Genomic DNA, 22,746 nt, shown 5'->3' on the forward strand with positions numbered 1-22,746 from the left:
CCTATCCCAACAAGAAGCCATGGATTACAGGCAACATCCATATCGAGCTAAAGGCTAGAGCTGCCACTTTCAAGGAGCGGGAGACTAATCCGGATGCATATAAGAAATCACACTATGCCCTCAGACAAACCATCAAACAAGCAAAGCGTCAATACAGGATTAAGATTGAATCCTACAACACCGGCTCTGACGCTCGTCAGATGTGGCAGGGCTTGAAAACTATTACAGACTACAAAGCAAAACCCAGACGCAAGCTGCCCAGTGACGTGAGCCTACCAGATGAGCTAAATGCCTTTTATGCTCACTTTGAGGCAAGCAACACTGAAGCATGCACGAGAGCACCAGCTGATCTGGATGACAGTGTGATAACGCTCTCGGTAGCCGATGTGAACAAAACCTTTAAACAGGTCAGCATTCACAAAGCCGCTGGGCCAGACGGATTACCAGGGAGTGTACTCAAAGCATGCACGGACCAACTGTCAAGTGCCTTCACTGGCTTTTTCAACTTCTCCCTGACCGAGTCAATACCTACATGTTTCAAGCAGACCACCATAGTCCCTGTGACCAAGGAAGCGAAGGTAACCTGCATACATTATTTACGCCCCGTGTCACTCACATCGGTAGTCATGAAGTGCTTCGAAAGGCTGGTCATGGCTCACATCAACAGCATCCTCCCGGATACCCTAGACCGACTCCAATTCGCATACCGCCCCAACAGATCCACAGATGACGCAATCTCAATCGCACTCCACACTGCCCTTTCTCACCTGGACAAAGGAACACCTATGTGAGAATGCTGTTCACTGACTACAGCTCAGCGTTCAACACCATTGTGCCCACGAAGCTCATCACTAAGCTAAGAACTCTGGGACTAAACACCTCCCTCTGTAACTGGATCCTGGACTTCCTGACAGGCCGCCCCCAGGTGGTAAGAGTAGGCAATAACACGTCTGCCACACTGATCCTTAACACTGGGGCCCTCGGGGGTGTGTACTTAGTCCCCTCCTGTATTTCCTGTTCACCCACGACTGCGTGGCCAAACACGACTCCAACACCATCATTAAGTGTGCCGACGACCCAACAGTGATCGGCCTGATCACCGACAACAATGAGACGGCCTATAGGGAGGAGGTCTGAGAACTGGCAGTGTGGTGCCAGGACAACAACCTCTCCCTCAATGTGAGCAAGACAAAGGAGCTGATTGCGGACTACAGGAAAAAAGCAGGCCGAACAGGCCCCCATTAATATTGACGGGGCTGTAATGGAGCGGGTCGAGAGTTTCAAGTTCCTTGGTGTCCATATCACCAATGAACTATCATGGTCCAAACATACCAAGACAGTCGTGAAGAGGGCACGACAAACCTTTCCCCCCTCAGGAGAATGAAAAGATTTGGCATGGGTCCCCAGATCCTCAAAAGGTTCTACAGCTGCACCATCGAGAACATCCTGACCGGTTGCATCACTGCCTGGTATGGCAACTGCTCGGCATCTAACTGTAAGGCGCTACAGAGGGTAGTGCAAACGGCCCAGTACATCACTGGGGCCAAGCTTCCTGCCATCCAGAACCTATATAATATGCGGAGTTAGAGGAAAGCCCATAAAATTGTCAGAGACTCCAGTCACACAAGTTATAGACTGTTTTCTCTGCTACAGCACGGCAAGCGGTACCGGAGTGCCAAGTCTAGGACCAAAAAGCTCCTCAACAGCTTCTACCCCCAAGCCATAAGACTGCTGAACAATTAATAAAAATCGCCACCGGACAATTTGCACTGATTGTTATTCTTATTGTGTTACTTTTTTGTTTAGTCTACTTGGTAAATATTTTCTTAACTCTTCTTGAACTGCACTGTTGGTTAAGGGCTTGTAAGTAAACATTTCACTGTAAAGTCTACACTTGTTGTATTTGGCGCATGTGACAAATGAAGTTTAATTTGATAACAAATTTCACACTGATTTAGTATATATATATATATATATATATATAAGGCAAGATTAAATCAATAATAGTCTGATGGTGACAATATTAGCCTATCACTTGTGAATTATATATTATCACTTGTGAATGATGCCCAGCGCAAGCCAAGAAACAATGCCTTTTTTGCAACTTTTTCTAATCATAGTGTCACACCTCATGTAGCCTAGACCATAGGCCTATATGTTTTGATAGGGTTTGTATTACAACTAAGGTGGCCAAATAACTTCTCAAAATTAAGCACATTAATCCACTTTACATGGGGTGTAGAGCCTAACTGGCATACATAAGCAGCGCATGAGTTTCAAGTTTGTGGAATATCATTTTCATCATCAAAATGCATATTTACAATAAAAGCATTACATGCATAATCGCATTTGCAGTCGCTTTTGATAATGGTGTTTTCGAGCTAATGGAACATTTGCACTTATAGCCTACTGCCGTGTGCACATTGCTGTGCTTATAATGCGAAGAAATAGCCTAATATACAAAAAGTTAAATGTGGATAGTTCTTCCAATATCTTCAATTTACACATCGGAAGCCTGTGAGAACGACCCGGTCACATGATGGAGAGTCATGTGAGTGAGAGGTGCTTCGGAGCACGCAGCACTCAGGGAGAAGGGAATTATAATTATTATATTTAGCCCAAACGCACAACGGTCACTGGCCGCAAAAGTCATGGATTTTTTTAAGGAGCATTACCGCCACACAAAGGAGATGCCGCCGAGAAATTCGAGGCATTATCAATTGCTTGTCAAATTGTGAATGAGAGACTGATGAAGTGTGTACAGCCTGAGCAAAAAACAAAGCAGAGCTCATGCCTTTCAAGCTACTTTTTTCAAATCATCATTAGAGTTGCATCATGCAGCCTTACAATGTATTAACCTTTTCACATGTACCAACAAACATTCCACAGTGGTCCCTGCAGCTGACGCTCAAACTGGTGTGTACGCTCAAACCGGTGTGATTAGAACGCTTATTTAAAACGTCTAGTTTTGATTGATGCAACAATCAGCATTTGAGACGGCCACACTGTTTTTTTACAGAAACATTTTGCACAAACACAGTCCTTACAAAGTTATGTCCTGAATGTGACCAGTTTATTTTTGGATGCAATGTTCAAACATTCTTAGAAGTAGCTACAGCATAACACAATTATCTAAATCGGAAAATGTAGGCTACATTTGTCCTAACGCTAACTGAGGAAAGACTGATGTAACACAAACGATCGTATTTTTAGAACTCTCGGCTGACAGAAACTACAATATGAATTAGCTAATAGATATTACTATTTATAATTAATCACATCACGGGTGAGCTCACCATTGATCGAAATAATTGAGTAAAACACTTTCTAGAAATCGAAAGTAATCCGACGATAGGTAGGTGGTGCGCGCCACCATGTTTGTTTTTCGCATCAACCAAAGATAATAAGATGAGACAAGATGAGTTTGGTCTGTTATAGTATGCATGTTGAAGAGGGTGTGTCGTCTACGATCATTCACTTCCCTTCATTCACTTCCGGAAGTTTACCCAAAAGATGAGTGAACCATTCCTTCACCTCATTATAATATCAAGTGCTTGTCAAATTGTGAATGAGATACTGATGAAGTGTGTACAGCTTGTACACACAGGTCTGACAGATGTTTGGTCTGACAGATGTTTACGTGACACCCAGAATGCATTGTATAATGTCAACAAACATGGCGCCACACATACACATAGCTGGCAAATAGCTTAGCATTAGCTCATTATAATCAGTACAAACTTCAAAAGTGTGTCCATTACAATCTATGCAATAATCAGAATGCATTATTTGTCATCAGTACTTGAAAACATGTGAATAAAACGGTAAATACATTATGCTCCATACATACATATATTACTGTATGCGCCTACAGTAGAAACGACAACACGATATACAGAAAATAATGAACTTACTTTGATAGGAACGCACAAAGTTATTATTTGTAAGGAAAACAACAAAACAATGAGAGCGCCAGCCAGAAAATGTTCTAATTCGTGCAAGACTGCTCAAATATCTGCGCAAACATTGGTGAAGTGCGTGGGCTCTCCTCGAAGAGAGAAGTTTGTCCGGCTCTGTAAAGCCTCAAACTTAAATTGTCAGCAACGCTAAAATGGCCTCCTTCTATGTGAATTAATGAGGAGGCGGAACACCTCAATTCAAACTGTTGCTTGAAAATACTTATTAGAAAATTATTTGAAATTGACAAGTTGAAACATAGCCTATAGATAATTAGCAGGCAGCGTGTGTTAACTGTCCTGTTGCGTAATAATCACATTTTGGAACAGTGAGTGCATTCTGACATCACGTGCATAAAACAACTCACGCTGGGGCGACCGTTAGAGATATTTGGAACTCAAGTATGAAAAGGTTAAAAATCTAAACATATAGCCCAATGTTTGTAGAACAACTAAAGTTACATTAATAACTCTAAATTAAGCATATAGGAGTATCTATTTCTTTGTTAACCGCTCAACACAGAACAGCCACATTTGCGCACTCCCTCTAATCGTTTGGAGAAAATACCCTTTCTATTTTATTCAGTTTTGTTCAATTGTATTCTTAATAATATAAAATAATGCCACAGAATTCTAAGCAAATCTTGTCTGCTAAACGAACTAGTGTACCCCACAGCCATAAGGCATAGCCAGATCAGGACCTAACATAAGGACAACTCAGAGTATGCTATTCTGTTCTTCTGAAATAGACGACATGTTTCTTTAGACCGGTCTAAAATAAATCATGGATTTATTGTGAAGGTGTAAGCTATATTACATGGATTTATTAGACTTTTTAAAATGTAGATGTCCCAAAGGTCTGCATCAGTGGCTTGTAGGCTATGTGTTGAAGCTAGGAGATGCTAAATGTGTTTATGTTAATTAACGCCCAATTACCGTGAGACCGGCAGTTATTTGCTTGACAATCACCGACTGACAACATTTTGTGACCGCCACAGCCTTACTGCAGGGATAAGGATATAGGAGGGGTGAGGCTGGAGGGGTGAGGCTGGAGGGGTGAGGGAGGAGAATGGGTGAGGAAGAAGGTTTATCTGTAAAGTCAGAACACAGTAGTCTTATTTCAGGTCAAATGTATGTCAATGTTCTCCTTTTACTTTGGGGTCTTTTATTATGTTGCATTGCCTTTCTGGTCTTCCTCTAGTCCTGACAAAGCAAAAAAGCGGAATGGTCAGCAGTTTTGGCAGCTGAGGTTTTTGTACATCGATCAATTAAATCTTTCATTAAAAAAATGGATGTGCATTTTCTCTCTGGATTCTATCAATTGGCATGAGAATAAGGTGAATTAGTGTCATGGACAGTTTTGACAGGTGAACCAAAAGATAGTAAAAGAATAGAGAGCAAATGTGCTGTGTGCTGCTAACCCTGATGTTCACGTGCTCTCTGACCCACATGAAAGTCAGACGGACACAAACCACTTGTGCTTGCACGGAACTATGAAAGCAGAAGTGGGGAAGATGCTTCCAAACAGTGGTGCCTTCTCTCTCACACTTCTCCCCCAACCTTCAGTCAGTCTGTCACCCTTCTCATAGAAAGAGAGAGGGGGGGGGGGTAGAAAATAAGGGAGATGGAAAGGTCAGTTTTGGGATATAAAAAAATAAATAAAATAAAAAATAATAAAAATAAAAAAAATCGGGAAAGATATATATACAGTGGGGCAAAAAAGTATTTAGTCAGCCACCAATTGTGCAAGTTCTCCCACTTAAAAAGATGAGAGAGGCCTGTAATTTTCATCATAGGTACACTTCAACTATGACAGACAAAATGAGAAAAAAAATCCAGAAATCACATTGTAGGATTTTTAATGAATTTATTTGCAAATTATGGTGGAAAATAAGTATTTGGTCACCTACAAACAAGCAAGATTTCTGGCTCTCACAGACCTGTAACTTATTCTTTAAGAGGCTCCTCTGTCCTCCACTCGTTACCTGTATTAATGGCACCTGTTTGAACTTGTTATCAGTATAAAAGACACCTGTCCACAACCTCTAAGGCTTTGTTCCTCTGTGGAGATGGGAGAACCGTCCAGAAGGACAACCATCTCTGCGCACTCCCCCAAGCAGGCCTTTATGGTAGAGTGGCCAGACTGAAGCCACTCCTCAGTAAAAGGCACATGGCAGCCCACTTGGAGACTCTCAGACCATGAGAAACAAGATTATCTGGTCTGATGAAACCAAGATTGAACGCTTTGGCCTCAATGCCAAGCGTCACGTCTGGAGGAAACCTGGCACCATCCCTACAGTGAAGCATGGTGGTGGCAGCATCGTGCTTTGTGGATGTCTTCAGCGGCAGGGACTGGGAGACTAGTCAGGATCGAGGGAAAGATGAACGGAGCAAAGTACAGAGAGATCCTTAATGAAAACCTGCTCCAGAGCGCTCAGGACCTCAGACAGGACAACGGCCCTAAACACACAGCCAAGACAACGCAGGAGTGGCTTCAGGACAAGTCTCTGAATGTCCTGGAGTGGCTCAGCCAGAGCACTAACTTGAATCCAATCAAACATTTCTGGAGAGACCTGAAAATAGCTGTGCACCATACAACCTGACAGAGCTCGAGAGGATCTGCAGAGAAGAACGGGAGAAACTCGCCAAATACAGCTGTGCCAAGCTTGTAGCGTCATACCCAAGCAGACTCGATGCTGTAATCGCTGCCAAAGGTGCTTCAACAAAGTACTGAGTAAAGGGTCGGAATACTTATGTTAATGTGATATTTCAAATTATTTTTATTTCATATAAATTAGCAAAACTTTCTAAAAACCTGTTTTTAATTTGTCATTATGGGGTATTGTGTGTAGATTTAGAAAAACAACAACAATCTAATACATTTTGGAATAAGGCTGTGACGTAACAAAATGTGGAAAAAGTCAAGGGGTCTGAATACTTTCCGAAGGCACTGTGTGTGTATATATATATATACTGCTCAAAAAATAAAGGGAACACTAAAATAACACATCCTCGATCTGAATGAATGAAATATTCTTATTAAATACTTTTTTCTTTACATAGTTGAATGTGCTGACAACAAAATCACACAAAAATTATCAATGGAAATCAAATTTATCAACCCATGGAGGTCTGGATTTGGAGTCACACTCAAAATTAAAGTGGAAAACTACACTACAGGCTGATCTAACTTTGATGTAATGTCCTTAAAACAAGTCAAAATTAGGCTCAGTAGTGTGTGTGGCCTCCACGTGCCTGTATGACCTCCCTACAACGCCTGGGCATGCTCCTGATGAGGTGGCGGATGGTCTCCTGAGGGATCTCCTCCCAGACCTGGACTAAAGCATCCGCCAACTCCTGGACAGTCTGTGGTGCAACGTGGCGTTGGTGGATGGAGCGAGACATGATGTCCCAGATGTGCTCAATTGGATTCAGGTCTGGGGAACGGGTGGGCCAGTCCATAGCATCAATGCCTTCCTCTTGCAGGAACTGCTGACACACTCCAGCCACATGAGGTCTAGCATTGTCTTGCATTAGGAGGAACTTAGGGCCAACCGCACCAGCATATGGTCTCACAAGGGGTCTGAGGATCTCACCTCGGTACCTAATGGCAGTCAGGCTACCTCTGGCGAGCACATGGAGGGCTGTGCGGCCCCCCAAAGAAATGCCACCCCACACCATGACTGACCCACCGCCAAACCGGTCATGCTGGAGGATGTTGCAGGCAGCAGAACGTTCTCCACGGCGTCTCCAGACTCTGTCACGTCTGTCACATGTGCTCATGTGCTCAGTGTGAACCTGCTTTCATCTGTGAAGAGCACAGGGCGCCAGTGGCGAATTTGCCAATCTTGGTGTTCTCTGGCAAATGCCAAACGTCCTGCACAGTGTTGGGCTGTAAGCACAACCCCCACCTGTGGACGTCGGGCCCTCGTACCACCCTCATGGAGTCTGTTTCTGACCGTTTGAGCAGACACATGCACATTTGTGGCCTGCTGGAGGTCATTTTACAGGGCTCTGGCAGTGCTCCTCCTGCTCCTCCTTGCACAAAGGCGGAGGTAGCGGTCCTGCTGCTGGGTTGTTTCCCTCCTACGGCCTCCTCCACGTCTCCTGATGTACTGGCCTGTCTCCTGGTAGCGCCTCCATGCTCTGGACACTACGCTGACAGACACAGCAAACCTTCTTGCCACAGCTCGCATTGATGTGCAATCCTGGATGAGCTGCACTACCTGAGCCACTTGTGTGGGTTGTAGACTCCGTCTCATGCTACCACTAGAGTGAAAGCACCGCCAGCATTCAAAAGTGACCAAAACATCAGCCAGGAAGCATAGGAACTGAGAAGTGGTCTGTGGTCACCACCTGCAGAACCACTCCTTTATTGGGGGTGTCTTGCTAAAGGCCTATAATTTCCACCTGTTGTCTATTCCATTTGCACAACAGCATGTGAAATTTATTGTCAATCAGTGTTGCTTCCTAAGTGGACAGTTTGATTTCACAGAAGTGTGATTGACTTGGAGTTACATTGTGTTGTTTAAGTGTTCCCTTTATTTTTTTGAGCAGTGTATATATATTTCACTCACATTTAAGCGGGATCAGTTACCTTCAGAAGAGTCCAATGACACTTATGGGGGTCGTAAAGCAAAACGGGGAACACCATCGTATTCATAAGACGATACAGACGTTTCGGGATGCCTCATGGTCTGACAAACACCGCTCTAGCTCTGCCACCCGTCACCGCAGATGTGGAAGTGCAACACTGGCGTACGTGGTGGACGTGGTGGACGTGAAAGCAATGATGTCACAATGCTAAAAAACTGATATCTCTAGCTTAAACTGACAAATTTTGATGGGGATTTCTTTATGCAACTTATATTGACGCACCGGTGCGCCAATCGACTCTACGGGGTTAAAAACAAACCGAAACAACAAAGCCTTGCTTAATCAACCCCTGGCCTGTGCTGCAGCTAGCAAAGATATCCGTAAGAAATAAAAGGTGAGGCGAACATACACTACATGACCAAAAGTATGTCAACACCTGCTCGTCGAACACCTCATTCCAAAATCATGGGCATTAATATAGAGTTGGGGCCCCCTTTGCTGCTAGAAAAGCCTCCACTCTTCTGGGAAGGCTTTCCACTAGATGTTGGAGTATTGCTGCTGGGACTTGCTTCCATTCAGCCACGAGAGCATTAGTGAGGTCGGGCACTGATGTTGTGCGATTAGGCCTGGCTCGCAGTCTACGTTCAAATGTTATATTTATTTTTTATTTAACTTTTATTTAACAGTGTTCCAATTCATCACAAAGGTGTTCGATGGGGTTGAGGTCAGGGTTCTGTGCAGGCCAGTCAAGTTCTTCCACACCGATCTCGACAAACCATTTCTGTATGGACCTCGCTTTGTGCATGTTGAAACAGGAAAGGGCTGTTCCCAAACTGTTGAAAGCATAGAATCGTCTAGAATGTCATTGTATGCTCTAAGTGTTAAGATTTCCCTTCACTGGAACTAAGGGGCCTAGCACAAACCATGAAAAACAGCCCGAGAGCATTATTCCTCCACCAAACTTTACAGTTTGCACTATGCATTTGGCCAGGTAGCATTCTGTTGGCATCCGCCAAACCCAGATTAGTCTGTCGGACTGCCAGATGGTGAAGCGTGATTCATCACTCCAGAGAACGCGTCTCCACTGCTCCAGAGTCCAACGGCGGCGAGCTTTACACCACTCCAGCCGACGCTTGGCATTGCGCATGGTGATCTTAGGCTTCTGTGCTGCTGCTCGGCCACGGAAACCCATTTCATTAAGCTCCCGACAAACAGTTATTTTGCTGACGTTGCTTCCAGAGGCAGTTTGGAACTCGGTAGTGAGTGTTGCAACCGAGGACATGCGATTTTTACGCGCTACATGCTTCAGCACTCACCGGTCCCATTCTGTGAGCTTGTGTGGCCTACCACTTCGTGGCTGAGCCGTTGTTGCTCGTAGACGTTTCCACTTCACAATAACAGCACTTACAGTTGACCGGGGCAGTTCCAGTAGGGCAGAAATTTGACGCACTGACTTGTTGGAAAGATGGCATCCTATGACGGTGCCACGTTGAAAGTCACAGAGCTCTTCAGTAAAGGCCATTCTACTGTCAATGTTTTCTATGGAGATTGCATGGCTGTGTGATCAATTTTATACACCGGTCAGCAACGGGTGAGGCTGAAATAGCCGAATCCACTCATTTGAAGGGGTGTCCACATACTTTTGTATATATAGTGTAGATAACAGTACAGTGCCCCATGTTCTCATTGTGCTGATATCATGTTTAAACGTGAAGCAACTGAAAGGGAAACACCCGTAAACAATTGCTCTGAGAATTATTGCTTAAACACAACATGAAAAGGGCAGGAGGGTCAACCCTTCAACCACATGGCCTCTGCTTCACACACACATATATTTTATTTTATCATCTTTCACCAATCCAACCCTTTTGGGTAAGCTTACTAATAATACTGGGCACAGGGCCGTAACTACATATAAGGACATTGAGGTCCAAAACTCGAAAATGTTTCTAATAATAAAAAAGATATTTTTTATAAAAATATATATTTTGTACACAATAAAGAACTCAATTACGGGTTAACATCAGCTCAGAACCCTCATATTCTTGATCTGACTGAGTTCTAATTGTTATTTTATTGTGTTCCTTTAAAAAAAATATTATACACTTTCGTTTATTTAGTAAATATTTGATTAACTCTATTTCTTGAACTGCATTGTTGGTTAAGGGTTTGTAAGTAAGCATTTCACTGCTACACCTGTTGTATTCGGCGCACGTGACAAATAAACTACTAGCTATTTAGTCGTTGTAGACACTGCTAGCAGTCTTTACCTTTAGCACAGACACCAGCCGCTTTAGCTCGGATAGTCTGGATAACATCTGCCAGTCTACACAGCGCGATATCAGCCCTGAGCATATCAGACTGCTATTTTCCCCCACTACTTAACCAGATTCCTGCCGCAAGCTCTGGACCATTACCCCGGATCATCGCAGCTAGCTAGCTGCTACCGAGTGGCTATCGTGGCTAACGCCCCTGTCCAGAAGGAACCACCAGTTAGCCTCGAGCTAGGCCCATTCCTCCGGCTAGCAAACGAAGTACACGACACTTTGTCGACACGGAGCTCCGCCGATCCATTACGACTGGTCTGCTGATGTATTTCGGCCTATGTGCCTTCAACAGGCCTCTGCGTCGTGGATGTCGTTGAGGACCCAGCTACTAGCCCCGGCCCGCTAACTCTCTGAGCACCGTGTCTCCCGCTCGCCTAGCGTAGTTACGACTGCCGAGCGGCTCCATGTTTCGTCCATTGCTGCTTACTAGACCCTATGATCACTCGGCTAAACAGCTATTGCCTGCTGGACTTTTCACTTTCACTTTTCACTTTCACTTTTCTAACCCTAACCCTAACCCTCCCAATCAACACCTGTGATTGCTTTATGTCTTCTTCAAATGTCAATATGCCTTGTATACTGTTGTTTAGGGTAACTCTCATTGTTTTGTTTTACTGCAGAGCCCCTAGTCCTGTTCTACATGCCTCGGTTAGCTCCCTTGCCCACCCCCTACGCATGCGGCGACCGCACCTAGTTTAACTGGCGTTTCTAGAGATGCAGCCTCTCTCATCGTCATTCAATGCCTAGGTTTAACTCGCACCCTACCCGTAGCACGCGCTCCAGCAGGTATATTTCACTGGTCATCACCAAAGCCAACATCTCCTTTGGCCGCCTTTCCTTCCAGTTCTCTGCTGCCAATGACTGGAACAAATTGCAAAAATCACTGGAAGTTGGAGACTTATATCTCCCTCGCTAACTTCAAGCATCGGCTGTTAGAGCAGCTTACCGATCGCTGCAGCTGTACACAGCCCATCTGTAAATAGCCCATCCAACCAACTACCTACCTCATCCCCATATGTTTTAATTTTTTTCTGCTCTTTTGCACACCAGAATTTCTACACGCACATCCTCATCTGCACATCTATCACTCCAGTGTTAATTGCTAAATTGTAATTACTTCGCCACTATGGCCTATTTATTGCCTTACCACCTTACTTAATTTGCACACACTGTATACAGATTTTCTATTGTGTTATTAACTATACGTTTGTATATCCCATGTGTAACTCTGTGTTGTTGCTTTATCTTGGCCAGGTCGCAGTTGTAAATGAGAACTTGTCCTCCACTGGCCTACCTGGTTAAATAAAGGTGAAATAAATAAAATAAAAACATTTTGAAGTCAAGGAGTATGAATACTTTCTGAAGGCATTGTGTCCAGAGTGACTTACAGACATTCAACTAAGGTAGATAAGACAAACACAATTAACGTATTTCTTCATCTGGGATGCAAATGATGTGAACCACCGTACCATCCTCCACCCGCTTTCATGGTCGAAATGCAAACAAAAGCCGTTTTCCGATACAACATTGAAAGCATCTTACTGCATGGTTTATTGGTAATCTAGACCAGCTCGTTTCCCATTGAAGAATCATACGGTTAATGAACAACAGGAATAGGCTTCAGATTTGAGATGCAGTTTTTATGCCGCATGAAAGTGTAGTGGCACATTTGTTGTGCTGGGAGACCCATCTAAAGCTCTTCAAATGTTCTTGTAACCAACCAAATGAACACCAAAACCAATGTCTCTTCCTTCAGACTTCAACCTAAGAGTAAGCTTGCTGAAACCCACCATTTGGGAAAACACAATACTTTTGTGATGTGAAAGCAATGATGTCACAAAACTTTTGTGACGTGAAAGCAATGATGTCACAATACTTTTGTGATGTGAAAGCAATGATGTCACAAAACTTTTGTGACGTGAAAGCAATGATGTCACAATACTTTTGTGATGTGAAAGCAATGATGTCACAATACTTTTGTGACGTGAAAGCAATGATGTCACAATACTTTTGTGACGTGAAAGCAATGATGTCACAATACTTTTGTGATGTGAAAGCAATGATGTCACAATACTTTTGTGATGCTCAGCAAGACAGTACAAACTGATCTGGGTCCAGTTTACCACTTTTACACCACGACCCAAAAGGAATCAGCATTGGCTCCGGATCCATTATTAGGAAACACTACAACCGCGTGCATGTTGGAGCAGTCGTAATAAAGTCCCATCATGCCATCTTAGCATTCTGGTTCATCTGGCACTATGGTGATGAGTATCAGAAACATGACACACACACACTCTCTCTCTCTCTTTCTTTCATCATACTCATCTTGGCAAAGGGACAACAGAGGTACAAATACAGCCAGTGGGTCATATTACTACCATGTTTATTATGATATCCTATACTGAATTAGATCTTTCTATAACACAGTGCACACCCAGGGGTCACATTAGTATGAGAGCAGGGGGACAACACTACACTATAAAATGCTCTGCTTTCAGCAACCAAAAGACAAAAACTTTGACAGTGGTTCCAAAGAAGACACTGTGGCATTTAATTATAATAAGTTACTTGTATGCATTGTGTAGCCTAACAACACTATTAAATACTTGTAATACACATAATATAACTTGTTACCGTATTAACACTTGACTAGTATTGCACTGTTCAAAGAAAAGGTGCAAAGAAAAGCGAGGGAAGGCGCTGCATGGCGCCGGAGGAGATGGCTGCCGTTTTACCAATTATTTTGTACATAATGTTTCTGTCCCCGTCTCTTATGACCGAAAAGAGCTTCTGGATATCAGTACAGTGATTACTCACCTCGTACTGGATTTTGTCTTTAATGAGTCGGACACAAAGGATTTACTTCAGACCCCCGACAAGGCCCAAATCCCCGTCATTCGCATGAAGAAGAGACAGAGATATTGGGGACGTAGGTCGGGGTGCCTTGTAAGGATCCGACGGCGAGTGCGTAATCCACCTCTACCATCAGTCCTATTAGCCAACGTGCAATCATTGGATAATAAAATGGATGACCTCCGATCAAGACTATCCTACCAACGGGACATTAAAAAACTGTAATATCTTATGTTTCACCGAGTCGTGGCTGAACGACAACATGGATAACATACAGCTGGCTGGGTTTTCGGTGCATCGGCAAAACAGAACAGCTGCCTCCGGTAAGACAAGGGGTGGCGGTCTGTGTCTATTTGTAAATAACAGCTGGTGCACAAAATCTAATATTAAGGAAGTTTCAAGGTCTTGCTCACCTGAGGTAGAGTATCTCATGAAAAGCTGTAGACCACACTATTTACCAAGAGTTTTCATCTATATTTTTCGTAGCAGTCTATTTACCACCACGAACCGATGCTGGCACTAAGAAAGCACTCAACAAGCTGTATAAGGCCATAAACAAACAAGAAAATGCTCATGGCCGGGGACTTTAATGCATGGAAACTTAAATCCGTTTTAACTCATTTCTACCAGCATGTTACATGTGCAACCAGAGGGGAAAAAAGCTCTAGATCACCTTTGCGCCACACACAGACACACGTACAAAGCTCTGCCTCACCATTCATTTGGCAAATAACCAGAACTCTATCCTCCTGATTCCTGTTTACAAGCAAAAACTAAAGCAGGTAGTACCAGTGACTCGCTCAATACAGAAGGTCAGATGGCGCAGATGCTAAGCTACAGAACAGTTATGCTAGCACAGACTGGAATATGTTCCGGGATTCTTCCGATGGTATTGAGGAGTACACCACCTCAGCCACTGGCTTCATCAATAAGTGCTTCGAGGACGTCGCCCACACAGTGACCGTACATACATACCCCAACCAGAAGCCATGGATTACAGGCAACATCCACACTGAGCTAAATTGTAGAGTTGCCGCTTTCAAAGAGCAGGACTCTAACCCGGACGCTTATAAGAAATCCCCCTATGCCTTCAGACGAACCATCAAACAGGCAAAGCGTCAATACAGGACTCGTACTACACCGGCTCCAACGCTCGTCGGATGTGGCAGGGCTTGCAAACAATTACAGACTACAAAGGGTAATGCATCCGCGAGCCTACGAGCCTACCAGACGAGCTGAATGACTTCTATGCTCGCTTCGAGGCAAGCAACACTGAAGCATGCATGAGAGCATCAGCTGTTCCGGACGACGCTCTCCGTAGCTGATGTGAATTAGACCTTAAACATGTCAACATTTACACGGCCGCAAGGCCAGACGGATTACTAGGACGTGTACTCCGAGCATGCGCTGACCGACTGGTATGTGTCTTCACTGACATTTTCAACTTGTCCCTGACCGAGTCTGTAATACCAACATGTGTCAAGCAGACCACCATAGTGCCTGTGCCCATGAACACCAAGGTAACCTGCCTAAATGACTACCGACCCGTAGTTCTCACGTCTGTAGCCATGAAGTGCTTCGAAAGGCTGGTCATGGCTCACATCAACACCATTATCCCAGAAACCCTAGACCCACTCCAATTTGCATACCGCCCAAACAGATGATGCAATCTCTATTGCACTCTACACTGCCCTTTCCCACCTGAACAAAAGGAACACCTAATGAGAATGCTATTCATTGACTATAGCTCAGCGTTCAACACCATAGTATTCTCAAAGCTCATTACTAAGCGAAGGACACTGGGACTAAACACCTCCCTCTGCCACTGGATCCTGGACTTCCTGACGGCCGCCCCCAGGTGGTAAGGGTAGGTAACAACACATCTGACACACTGATCCTCAACACAGGGGCACCTCAGGGGTGTCTGCTCAGTCCCCTCCTGTACTCCCTGTTCACCCACGACTGCGTGGCCAAGCACAACTCCAACACCATCATTAAGTTTGCAGACAACACAACAGTGGTAGGCCTGATCACCGACAACGATGAGACAACCTATAGGGAGGAGGTCAGAGACGTGGCAGTGGGGTGCTAGGATAACAACCTCTCCCTCAACGTGATCAAGACAAAGGAGATGATTGTGGACAACAGGAAAAGGAGGACAGAGCACCATTCTCATCGACAGGGCTGTAGTGGAGCAGGTTGAGAGCTTCCAAGTTCCTTGGTGTCCACATCACCAACGAACTATCATGGTCCAAACACACCAAGACAGTCGTGAAGAGGGCATGACAACGCCTATTCCCCCTCAGGAGACTGAAAAGATTTGGCATGGGTCCTCAGATCCTGAAAAAGTTCTACAGCTGCACCATCGAGAGCATCCTGACTGGTTGCATCAACGCCTGGTATGGCAACTGCTCTGCACTACAGAGGGTAGTGCGTACGGCCCAGTACATCACTGGGGCCAAGCTTCCTGCCATCCAAGACCTCTATACCAAGCGGTGTCAGAGGAAAGCCCTAAAAATTGTCAAAGACTCCAGCCACCCTAGTCATAGACTGTTCTCTCTGCTACTGCACGGCAAGCGGTAACGGAGCGCCAAGTCTAGGTCCAAGAGGCTTCTAAACAGCTTCCACCCCCAAGCCATAAGACTCATGAACAGCTAATCAAATGGCTACCCGGACTGTTTGCATTGTCCCTCCCATTTTTACACTGCTGCTAGTCTCTGTTTATTATCTATGCATAGTCACTTCACCCCTACCTACATGTACATATTACCTCAATTAAACTATGACTCTGTACCAGAACCCACTGTATATAGCCCTGTTACTGTTATTTTATTGTTGCTCTTTAATTATAGATTTTTATTTCTTCTTCTTTTATACTTCAGTTTATTTTAGTAAATACTTTCTGAACTTTTTCTTAACTGCATTGTTGGTTAAGGACTTGTAAGTAAGCATTTCATTAAGGTTAACAACTGTTGTATTCGGCGCATGTGACAAATACAATTTTATTTATATTTATTTATTTTATATATATACATTTAAATATATTTTATATATATATATATATGTGTAATAACACTTTTCACACTTGTAATACACTTCATGCAATAAGTTACTGTTTTAACACTTACAGACTAGTATAGCACAGTTAATAGGTTCACTGAAAGAGTACTCACTTAAACCGTTGGACTCGTCAAGACAAATAACATTTTGACAAGAGGATGATCTCACCCGTATGCCAAATGGCCGCAGGGAAAAGGGCAGTGATACACTACATTCTTTCTCTCATGGTAACTTAAGGCATAACAACAGGTTCACAATCAGTGCCAGCTTTGGTGCTTGGCCCGTAATTTATAGGTGTTAGGACAGCATGAGGCAAGGGTAGCTGATCCTAGATCATTCATAAAGGGCAAGATTAACAGGAGCATTGGGTTCCTTCTTTGACACGAGTTGTTTTTGTTCAGGGAAAGTATGCAGCCTCGGCCTACCACACAGACACCAATCAAGGTGCATTAATTGAGGAATAAACCGAATGCGCAAGAAACAGCTGCCATTTGAGGAAAATTGACGTTCAATAGCAAGAATTTACCGCCAAATGAAGCACTATCAGGGTCCTTCAGTAAGACTTTAAGTCTGTTCGTCTCGTCATCTTATATGCTAAAGCAGGTAATGCTATTCTATCTGCCCACCACCCCAAGCCGTCACCAGCTGAGACTGGGAGTGTGGGAGTAGGCATAACCCCACACAAACACTGCTAATACAATGATACTGTACATGAGGAGTAGCATGGCAGTATAGCATGTAGTGATTAGATATTTTAAAATGAAACTTAGGGGTTAGGGGAATATTGTTATTGAATTAATTCTCTACAATAACAATCATATCAAATCAAATGTTATTGGTCACATACGCATGGTTAGCAGATGTGATTGAAAGTGTAGTGAAATGCTTGTTCTTTTTGTTCCGACAGAGCAGCAATATCGAACAAGTAATCTAACAATTACACAACAACTACCTAATACACACAAATGCAAGGAAAGGGATGGAATAAGAATATGTACATATAAATATATAGAAGAGCAATGACCGACCGGCATAGGCAAGATGCAGTAGATGGTATAAAATACAATACAGTATACACATATGGGATGAGTAATGCAAGATATGTAAACATCATTATTAAAGTGGCATTAATCAAGTGACTAGTGATCCATTGTATGTAGGCAGCAGCCTCTCTGTGTTAGTGATGGCTCAATATCAATTATATGAAATCAGCTTGTTCCTTTCAACTGTTTTTATATGCAGACGATTCAGCTCTTTTGGTCTCTCACAAAGTATAGTTGAGCGCCAGCTTAGTGCAGAACTGACGAGTATCAGTAACTGGCTGTCAGACAACAAGCTGTTTTAATTTGGGGAAAATAGATTCAATTTTATTTGGATCTAAGATCAGTATAGGTTGATCACAAGGCTTTAGAGTCGCGGTTGGTGACACAGAGGTTACAGCCAAGAACTGTGTTAAATACTTAGGCTGTGAACTAGACAGGTTCCTCACAGGGGAGAGTATGGGGCAGAAAGTGATTGCCAAAGTCAACTAGGAAGTGACATTTCTGGCCAGAAAAGCCACATTTGTACATAAAGGGAACATGGAAACACTTGCAACAGTTAGTGCAACCTCATTTTGACTGTGTGCACTACCTGGTACAGTAGCTCCCCAAGTTCATCAAGAACAAGCTACAGACATCTCAAAATAAAATGTCATGGGTCATTCTGAATCTTAGCCCTCTGGGTCATGTTGGGAAAGGGGGATAACTAGTCAGTTGTCCAACTGAATGTATTCAACTGAAATGTGTCTTCTGCATTTAACCCAACCCCTCTGAATCAGTGAGGTGTGGGAGGCTGCCTTAAATCGACATCCACGTCTTCTGCGCCCGGGGAACAGTGGGTTAACTGCCTTGCTCAGGGGCAGAACAACAGATTTTCACCTTTTCAGCTCAGCCCTTCTCAGTTCACTGAACTACAGTGGCTATCAATTAATAAAAGGGTAATTTAGCTGAAGCTGGGGGCTGGGATTGGCCCATAAAATCGTGTATGTTACAGTCCCCCAGTATCTAAAGAACTATCTTACTAATGTCATTCCTACGCCATGAGAGGCGGTGCCAGAGATTTTGAGCCACCTTGATTCAAGAGCGGTACTGGCCAGAACACGTTTTTATATATGGCAGTGGTAGAGTGGAACAAACTCCCGGCTGAAATAAAAACTGTTTTTGCCAGTCTTAGGTTCAAACACTCCTGCAAGGCTTGGTTAATGTTGAGATAGCCTCCTAGCCAAGTATAAATACACTCTGCGGTAGTGGAGTGATTTGCTAGATGTGTATATTAGCTTATTTTGTATATATCTTAATATGTGGACATTTTATATTATTGAATGTATGGCACAGAGTGCCTAGGTCCATTGTTTTGCCCTGCTGCCTCTTGCCTCCATTGTGGATGTACCCATTGAAATGCATGACATAATTTTCAATGGAGCAGTCCACAACACTACGTTGGGGGTGCAGCATTAGGCTGCAGTGCATTCTCTTTACCGGATGTGTTCAATATTTTCTAATTGTGTGTTGCTTTACCGTGCGATGGTACAAACGGAAGTACACACACAGACTCAAACTAGCTAGCTTTTAGCGAGTTGAAAAGCAAATTACATGTGCGTCAAATACGGAAAATGTAGGCTAGACATGCGGCAAAACAAAACTCATATGCATCTGGTGGACATCGGACAGGATGTGAACGAGGCTTGAGCCAGCTAACGGAAGCCGCTAAACTAATAGCGACCAGTATGCGCTTGACGGGCTAGTGATTGCAGTTAGCTTAGCGTTAGCGTATACCGTTTTACTCTAAAAATACTACTCTGTAATATATAACACTTGGGTTGGGAGATGGCCCTTAGACCATATAAACGGAGTAGAAAATAAACCACATTATTACCTTAGAGGAGCTATAAATCAATAAGTTTAAACCAGAATATTAGCTAGCACCCTTTTGTCTTATATTATTCCATGGGCTAGCCTGTTTAAGCAGCAAACCCAGGCATCTCTATGGCAAGATTGCTAACAGTTTTCACTCAATCAATTTACACATTTTAACTGTACAATTTCAACATAAAAGGTACTCAGATTTCGACTAAAATTGTCTATAGATAATGTGCTTGTGTAAAAGGCATACTTGTTTTAACAGAATAATGAAAAAGGCGGCAGGAGGAAATGTTTAACGTTCACAGTTTCTCCTTTGAGTGTTGAGGGGAGACACAAAACGCTATTCTCGCGCCCCTACCACACCTCCTGCTGGTGGCAACAGGCATAAACAATTCCCAATTGAAATCCTTCGGAGGACTCAGCCCAAATAATAGTGTATTACAACAACATCAAAAAGGTGTGAGATTTATGTATGGTTTTTAAGTTACATTTGCATTTTAGTGATTGAGCAGACGCTAATTTCCAGAGTGACTTACATTATTGCATTCCTCTTAAAATAGCTAGGTGAGACAACAGCATATCACCATCGTAGAAGGCACCTTTCACCTCGACAAAGTAGGTATCAGTAAAGCCAGTGATAGTAGGAAAAAAGACAAGCACATTTAAAAAATATATATATATATATATATGCCATGCAGAACAAATAACAATTCTGGAATACATTTCGAAAGCAATACATGCATTGAACAAAACAAATATGTTCCAAACACATTTTGCATGATGAAAATACATAGGCCTATCAATATAATACTTTTTGTTATGGAGCTGTGACAATTATATTGGTTATTAAAATATATGACAATATATTTTAAAATGTATGTCACTTTATATGAGTTAAAAAAATATATATAAATGTCACGTTTTTTTCGTAAGGGCACACGAGCCCTTGTCAACAGAATATATTTATGTCTCTATTTTAAATATATTTACAGTAATTATAATGTTTACTGAAATAGGGATTTAGAAGGAAAGTTGAGAGGCTCGGTAGAGTGGTGAAAAGGTATAGCAAAGCCACAAAGGGACAGCTCTTCAGTGCATCCGTCACTGGAGGGCACAGGAAAAAAGACAAAAAGTTCAGTCACATGATAGGTTTCGGTTTTGGAACAGTTTAGAAAGGACCAAGACAAAGAAAAATTCGAGACGAAAAAAACACGATCGCGCATGTCTGTCGAAAAATATTCATGACCTTATTTAGGCTATTTAAGTTTATGCTTAGAAAAATGATGATTTGCCCCTACAATCAAGGCAGATTTTGAAGTGGTAGCTACAACAACAACTGTTCATCACATCGTCAAAGAGATACCGCATAGCATCAATAGACCACCGCCAATGAATTGCGTGGGCATCTGTCTGGTCTAATATTACCGAAACCCTAAAATGCATGCCGAGTTCTCTCAGCTCATTGTATGGATCATTATCAACCTCTGCACATCCACAGAGGCAGAATGAATAACGAACATTTTGTGGGTGACAATCGCGAAATAAACACGGACATGCTTTCATGCTCACGTGCTGTACTGTAGGCCTATTTAGGGTAAACTCGGTCCTATGTGTGCCTGTGGTATTATAATGCTCGTCATTGGAGGCAAAACGAAATTGACACGACAGGCCCGTCACACTGACAAGCAAGACATACAGTCCCTATAGAGCTAACGAGCCTTCCTTTATCTCTTATTAGCCCTTCAAATCAACGCTGTAACACTGATAAAAAACGGAATATATTCTTAATGGCTCATTTTGATTTAAATGTCCATATTTCTACGTGTGACGTCAAATAGCCAAACTTACCACTGTCACTGGCGAAACCATCTCTCAATCGATCACTGTAGTATATATTCGCAAAGCAACTGGAGATTGCGACACTGAGCTGCGGCCGTTTTCCCGCACTGTACGGTTCACTAAAATTGCTGTGGTCTTTCTTTGTGATGCGTATTGTTTTGGTCCCTTTTCGGGGCAGACTGGCATAAGGGGAGGAGGCAAACCGAACATAATTGTAGGTGGAGATACTCTTTACGCACCGATAGGGTGTCGTTAAAATATCCGACCAATTAACAGACAGGAACAAAAAAAGAGGCAAGGTTAAGAGAATATAACACCCCTTTTTTAAAACGAGGTCTTTTGACCGCTGTTTACCTATCGAAGCAGATGGCCTGTATTTACATCTTGTCTAATTACACATTTCACTTTGTTACACTGTATCTCTGTACATTTACATTGTGGTAACATTGTTCCATTGTAGACAATGATGAACAACACACTCGTCCTTTTGTCTCGCGCGCTGTGCATCAAACTATTTTTTAAAGTATTTTCTGCGTTAGTAACCAAGTGGGAACTGGGACTTTACCACCGTTGTAGCGCCATTGAGACCATCTCTATTTTGAAGTAGTCAATTTTCTTTTTCTACTATTTCTATGAGTTGGCAGACAAGTTGAAAGTGTGCATAGCTAGTGACAGCTAGTGTGTTGTTTGAACAGGTATAAAGCCAATTGGTTGGTGATTTACTGCCACGTACAGTTATTCAGTGTTTGCTCACGAGTATAATTCATTGGCTGATACCCCTGATGGAATTTTGTGATCCTTCCTTCACCCATAGGAAGGCTCACCCAGTTGACTTTAAAATGGTGCAAGCCCTCAATGTCCATGCCATAACGGGTTTTCTCCATCCTCTATTTAACTCTAAGGTGGTAAATTCCCACTTCACACTTGGTTACCAACGCAGCATATGAGCACGTTCCTATGCACAGACGTTGCTGACGCATGCTAGATATTATGTACATGGATAGGTATTTACATATCAGCTAACTACATCATATGTTATAGCAACCTGGTGCCGACCATTGATCCCGTATTACACAAATTCAAACTTTTCTGTTGGACGGAAATTGTGTTCTGAAATCTGTTGACGGTGGTCATACACTAACTAACTAGCTAGCTAGCTACACCGCACCTCTTAGAAGCCAGCAAGAATAAGCAAGACCTAGCAATAAA

General features: G+C 43.0%; 1 protein-coding gene across 1 annotated transcript in view; it reads right to left on the bottom strand.

Moving 5' to 3' along the window:
• Positions 1-21,703, bottom strand: part of tmem86a (transmembrane protein 86A) — a 37,388-nt gene extending 15,685 nt beyond the window's left edge. The window contains exon 1 of the mRNA XM_039017058.1: positions 21,547-21,703. Within this exon, the coding sequence (XP_038872986.1) occupies positions 21,547-21,567 (21 nt within the window). The 5' untranslated portion in view covers positions 21,568-21,703. The remainder of the gene's footprint in view (positions 1-21,546) is intronic.
• Between the last annotated feature and the right edge of the window lie 1,043 nt (positions 21,704-22,746).

The sequence above is a fragment of the Salvelinus namaycush genome, chromosome 21, assembly GCF_016432855.1.
Source record: "Salvelinus namaycush isolate Seneca chromosome 21, SaNama_1.0, whole genome shotgun sequence".
Classification (NCBI taxonomy): Eukaryota; Metazoa; Chordata; class Actinopteri; order Salmoniformes; family Salmonidae; genus Salvelinus; species Salvelinus namaycush.